The 6,141-nt window shown below is 37.3% G+C and overlaps 2 protein-coding genes across 2 annotated transcripts; both read right to left on the bottom strand.

The window, feature by feature from the left end:
- Positions 1-1,534: 1,534 nt before the first annotated feature.
- Positions 1,535-2,337, bottom strand: COCVIDRAFT_21289 (hypothetical protein; the record flags this gene model as incomplete). The annotated part of the gene is made up of 4 exons (XM_014694698.1): positions 1,535-1,691; positions 1,893-1,978; positions 2,053-2,255; positions 2,313-2,337. The coding sequence occupies 4 exons, from the start codon at positions 2,335-2,337 to the stop codon at positions 1,535-1,537; spliced, it is 471 nt and encodes a 156-aa protein (XP_014550184.1).
- Positions 2,338-3,029: 692 nt separating this feature from the next.
- COCVIDRAFT_116208 (hypothetical protein) lies at positions 3,030-4,983 on the bottom strand (the record flags this gene model as incomplete). The annotated part of the gene is made up of 5 exons (XM_014694697.1): positions 3,030-3,585; positions 3,644-3,982; positions 4,036-4,650; positions 4,723-4,820; positions 4,879-4,983. 5 exons carry the CDS (start codon positions 4,981-4,983, stop codon positions 3,030-3,032), a joined length of 1,713 nt encoding a protein of 570 aa, XP_014550183.1.
- Positions 4,984-6,141: the final 1,158 nt, after the last annotated feature.

Here is a 6,141-nt window from a genome sequence, read left to right as displayed (position 1 = left end):
CTACAGGTAGTACAGAGTAGAAGACAGGACGTAGCTTAAAGAGCTCTCTAGACTACAGTGCTATAGTTTTATAGAATCCGGGTGCTTAGGCCCGCACCTAGAATCTGCTGGCAGCTAATTAGAAAAATGCGCGCCAGCTGCCTCGCTGGCGCTATAGCCCTAACGGCCACCCGGGGGATTCCAGCCTCGCTGGGCACCTAGAAGCTGCCGGTCCGCTACTATGTCAGATAGCGCCGTGACAATCTTTTAAGAAGTAGATATCGTAGTTAAGTAAGAGAGCCTAGTAGATTACTTATTATATAGTATTAATATAGAAGAAAATAAGTTACTAAAAAAATACTATTAAAGTATTTATAAAGTAAAAAACTTATAAGTAATACTATATATAAATAGAGAGATTCTAAATAATTAGCTAAATAGCTAATTAGATTACTAAGATAGAGAGTAGTAGTTATAATAATAGTATAACGCCTATAAAGAGAGTATATAGTAAATAATACTATAGACGTTATAGCTAAATTAGATATAACTCTTTTATATACTAAGTAGAATTAGGGAATATAAAGAATAGTAACGCATCTAAAGAATAATATTTATTCTACTTAATAAGAGAAATTATAGTAGTGTTACGTAATATTATTACAAAGGTAGGGTGTGGTGGTAGAGCTAACGACTTAGTAGAGTTAACGACTTAGTAGTAAAATACATTATAAATATTATAATAATTAAAGTATCTAAATTAAAACTTAATTTAGATACTATTTTATAGCTTTAAGAGAATATAGTCTATATTAAAAAGATCTTAAATACTAAATATGTAACTATTTAGTAAAGAGAGTTTATAGTAAGAGTTTAGTTAAAGAAGAGTAAAGAGTAGATAAACAGAGTACTTTAGTTTTATAGTAAACTACTTAGTATTTAATAGAATAAAGATAAAACTAGTATTATAAATATATTACTTATATTAATACTAATAGTATATAATATTATTAATTAGAAGAGTAGAGAATAGATAGTTACGCGTAGTTACTACTTACTAGTTATAATTAATCTTAGAATTCTTTTCTCTTAGAAACTCTACTTAGAAAGGCTAGAGCTAATTTTCTATACTATAACTTAGAGTGTAATCTCTTTATTTCTATATTCTTTTATAATAGTACTAGCTAATACTCTTAAAGAATTTTTAACTATATATATAGTTCATATTTAATATTATAACTTTTAGCTAAATACTCAATTAATAGTTAATCTTAACGTAGGTAAGAAGGTTATAATAGGTTTAAGTTTATACTTAATACTAAAGCATGATAAATAAGTTAGCTTATTTGAATACTAACTATATTTCTATAATTATTATAGATAGTTAATATATTTTACTTTAATTATATTTATTAATATGAGTATCTAAATTGTTAAAGGCGCCTTTCTTAAGACTTGATAGAATATAATATCTACCCCTTCTAACAGCTGTAGTGAGAATGATTAAAAGAGAGTACTTCTTTATTACTTAGTATGTAGAACTTCTTAGTTTGGGTTATTTTGGTAGAATAGGTGGATAGCGAAGCCGTGTGTGCTTGATTAGGACATCCTGTCGATTAAAGCTCCCTTTATATACGTTGTAAGGGAAAGCTTTAGCTATCTTCTGATGTTTGTGTCTCTTATGTGTTTCTGGGTTTCCTTTTGCGTATCTTCTAGTAAAAACATAGTAATAAAAGTTGCATGAAAACTTTGGCGGATTCGATTTAACCTCCTGCTTTAGTAGAGAGGCGGAGGTAGAGCATGTATCAAGAGGCTGAGTAGCTCGAGAGTTGAACATAGGTTTTGGAAATCCTCTATAGTTCTGTGGTCGATTGCTGCTCTTTAGTTCGAAAGAACCTGCTGGTTTTGTGTACCTGAGGTGATTGGAGGGACTTATGTCGCCATGAGAAGATGTCCTCCTTTGGGCCATATGTATGATACAGGAGGCTGGCCTAGCCCACTGGAAATGGGTGATAGAGTCTAGTAGTAATATTGATAAAATGGGGATTGGAATTACGCGTGCCCCTCACTTACGCTTTGTGGCTCTGTGTCCGGTACTCTTTCCTTAGAGTTTGACTTAGTAATGGGTTGGTAGGGCGTAAGGTAAGGTGTAACTACGTCTTGGTTATGCAGTATAAAATGATCGGCAGGGGGCTCTGCTGCAGCGCGGTTTGATACTGATAGTGCTGCGGATCTGGCATTGGATCTCGGTAGGATGGAGTCGCTTTCATTCCCCGCTTAGGTGGCCATGTTAATATCGTCTCTGTAGGCTATAGACAGAAGAGAGGACGTACATTTAGGGTCATGTTTTGAAGACATTTCTGCCTCCACTTGGCGGTACAGCAGTTCCTATTGCACTTGCGCGAGGCAGGGCATAACATACGCATATATAAACGAGTAGAAGCGATAGATTCTAAATAGAATAGCTGTTAGGATATTCTAAACCAAAAGGCCGACCCTTTGGGACCCATCGGGCACCTCTTAGAACGGTACAGCCTCTATCACGTGTATAGAAGTATATAACCTTCACCGAACCTAAGGAAACTCCTTAAGGATTCGTCGTAAGTCTATTCTTCTATATATTGTGCCTATACGCGAAACACCACACAATAGCCTACTACAATATCTATTTATCACTACAATTGAGTTGAAGTGGTCTGTAATAATGGTGATATTTGATGGGGTCTTGGCACGTCCGGACACTCGCCTACCCGAGACGTTAGAGGCTCTCTGTACGTGGGCGGGCGTTGTGTTGTAAAGATGATAGGTTTTCACTTAGAGTGCGAGACTTTTAAGTTAGTACCGTAGCATGGTGGGCTTACATTCCGTTAGTTTACTAACTATCTATAGTCTATCCCCTCACACCTTAAAAAGTATCAAAGGCATCAACAGATTGATAAAAGCTTGCTGTTAAACTGCTCTACTATAAGCACATCTAAAACGGCTGTTTACATGGCGGGAAAGCAGATCATGTCTCCCTGTTGAATTGAATCATGCCCCTCTCCTGACCCCTAGAGATTGCTCTTTTGTCTCGTTTCTTTACAGCATTCTGTTAGCGCCGTCTGGATAGCCGACTTGATATCTTCCACGTCCTCGAGCCCAACACTGATCCGTATAATATGTTCAGGCAGACCATAGGTAGCAACTCGGTCCCTATTGTAATAGTGAACGAGCAGCGTAAACGGCACTGCAATGGTGAAATTAGTGCCAAAGCTAGATCCCTTGGGCACATTAAGCACATCGTAAAACCGGCGGGCAATCTCCTCATCATAGAAAATTATGCTCATAACATTGCCATATCCGCCGCCTTTGCGCATGAGGCTGCGGTAAACAGGTAGCGACTTGCTAAAGTATGGATAGTACAGCCGCTTGATGAGTGGATGGTCGTAGAGCATTTCAGCAACAGCGAGAGCATTCTGGTTACATCTTTGGGCACGCCACTGCACATGTTTGCTGTTGTGTTTCAAAACCTTTGTGTCTAAGGGAAAGACGAAGTCCGACTGATATGGAGCTTGCAATGCCTTTTGGACGGTGTTGTAGTGCCGTGACGCCGGGTTAACAATGACACTAGATTTTGTCACTCCACAGTTCCAATAATGGCATTCTGATTATCAGGTTGACTCACCTCCCCCCTGTGACATTAGACGCACCGCTGAACATTTTAGTCAAGCTGGTTAGCATGACGTCCACGTACGGCATAAGATCCAGGTTGACAAAGCCAGCTACTGTATCATCGCAGGCAAGTATGAAATCATATTCGTCTGCGAGACTTCGTAAACGTTGCAGGGGAACAGACGACAAGAATACGTTACTAGGCAATTCGCAGAACAATGCACCAATGCGCTCCCCGGTTTTCAGACGACGTATAAAGTCATCTAGATCCTGTTCTGTTCCTCGCTTATATCCGATGAATTTGTCCCAGGGGCCGTGCTTTAGATTATAGATTGTCTCGTCATATATCCATCTGAATTTTCATTAGGACAGCGTTGGCCATGTTGGTATGGAGGCCAAACGTACCCAAATGCAACCACCGTAGACGTCGTTGCCACTGCACACAGGGCTTGGGAAGTGTGATAGATGGCGCTCATTCCGGTTGGATACAAAGTTACATGGTCTGCAGTAACCACAGGGAGGGAAGAATTCTCAGAAGTAGATAGACGAGCGATTGTTGATTTGACGTGCATGGCTGTTGGGACAATATCGTGTATCCAGGTCGGAGTCGATAATGTAGTCATAGGTCGTAGTGGCCGAATCTTTGTCTTTTGGTTACTGGATGTAGCTTCCAGGTAATCTATGTAATCTTTTGCGAAGACTGCATGTCTTGTTGTCAATCCTCCTCCAACGTTCACCCAGAACATCATCGCCGGGTGCTTGGCCTCTAATGGGAATACAGCCATTGAAAAGCTTGCGATATTTAGGACCTGGATTACATTGGCATCGCAATCTCTAGGGCTGTGAAACTGTACAATGTCAACAACGACTTGTGGTTTCTCCTTTGCGATGTGCTGTGCGCAATCCCGAGCGAAACTTGCGTTAGGAAACAGAAGGCATGCAACGTTTTCGTTTGTTTCAATGTTGAGCTTCTTTAACGCTGTGTTTGAAAGTTCTCGAATTGGTCGATTCATAAAGAATCTAGCAATTAGCCCTCGGTTAGCTACATCATAGCAAAATGGGTTTTCGTGATACGCGGTGCCTTATAAGTACCTTGGATAACACCACTCTATGTGCTCGTTTTTCCATTCTTCAGGTTGTTCAAAATATTGGATTGTAGAATTCCAAGTGGGCAATGAGATACTGACACCCTATGAAAGAAGCAAATTACTAGATATCCCAGAAAACATATTCGGGACAGGAACCTACATGTTGAGAATCAGGGGGATATACATATGCTGTGCCAAAAGGTTGCTGCTTGAGTCTGCTTGGGGGGAGAAGAGCTAAACCACCTGGAACTTGAGTCGATGTCATTTGCGAAGAGAGTGACTCTGGTGGTGAGGGAATTGTAATCTTGGACACAGACTTAACAAGATGGAAGTTTATTTAAGTTCTTAAGACTTTTTCTTGTAACTAAGTTTGAAATGAACACTTCCTAATGTTACTTATAACGGAAGATTGTCTAGAATAAGCGGATATCCAGGAGAGAATAGTACTCGGGATAGAAGAGTATTGAGTATAGTATAGTAAGTAGGGTCTCTACTTTAAGATTGTTTTTTCTTACTATCTCTACTAATACTAACCTAGATAGGAAGCTTGTTCTTTAGGCCTATTTAGTATCGTGTTTTACGTCTCTATCTTATATTTTGCTAACTAGATTTAGACTCCATTTTAAAACGGGCCTTAAAACGCTTAACTATTCGGCTAGCCGCGCGTTTTTAATCATAAAACAGAGATCTATTTTATTAACACTCTTATACTAAGATAAGCTATATCTAGGACTTCTTTATAATATATTTTTTTCTCTTTATAGAAAACAGAGGTCTATTGTCTAGATGTTAGTCTATAGCTCTAGCTATAATTTTACATACTATTTTAGTAAACTATAAGCTTTCTACTTACATATATAATATAGCCATTATAATAAAATAAACCTTTAGCTAAATAGCTTGTCTGTGTTTTATCCTAATATAGATAAGCTTAACTATAAAGCTACCTAAAACTACTAATACTAATATAAACCTAGGTAGATATTAAAAACGTAGCTATAAATTATAGTACTTGATAGACTCTTAAACTTGTTAATTATAATTTCTTTTTTCATATAATAATATAGTATAGATTTATGGATAGAAAGAGTAGATATATATATATATAAGCTCTATTATTGTAGACTATAGATAGACTCTTATGATGCATAGTATAGAAGTAGAGAATAGTAGATAGAATATAGCTCTTTAAGTTATACAAGTAAAGTTATAATAGTTTTATAAAATCTAGATACTATAAGCTTATACTAAGATTTTGTTAATAATTGATTGGAATAGCTATATACTAGCTATCTAGCTGTGTACTTTAGCTCTTTTAGCTATCTTAAGAATTATATTCTTCTATGTTTGGAAACTACTAATCTACTACTATACTAATTAGTACTCTAATAACCTTATTCAGTATAGCTAGATATATAATTTA

Source organism: Bipolaris victoriae, assembly GCF_000527765.1.
Source record: "Bipolaris victoriae FI3 unplaced genomic scaffold scaffold_240, whole genome shotgun sequence".
Classification (NCBI taxonomy): domain Eukaryota; kingdom Fungi; phylum Ascomycota; class Dothideomycetes; order Pleosporales; family Pleosporaceae; genus Bipolaris; species Bipolaris victoriae.
The sequence above is the reverse complement of the archived record's forward strand: the minus strand, read 5'-3'. Positions and strand labels throughout refer to the sequence as shown.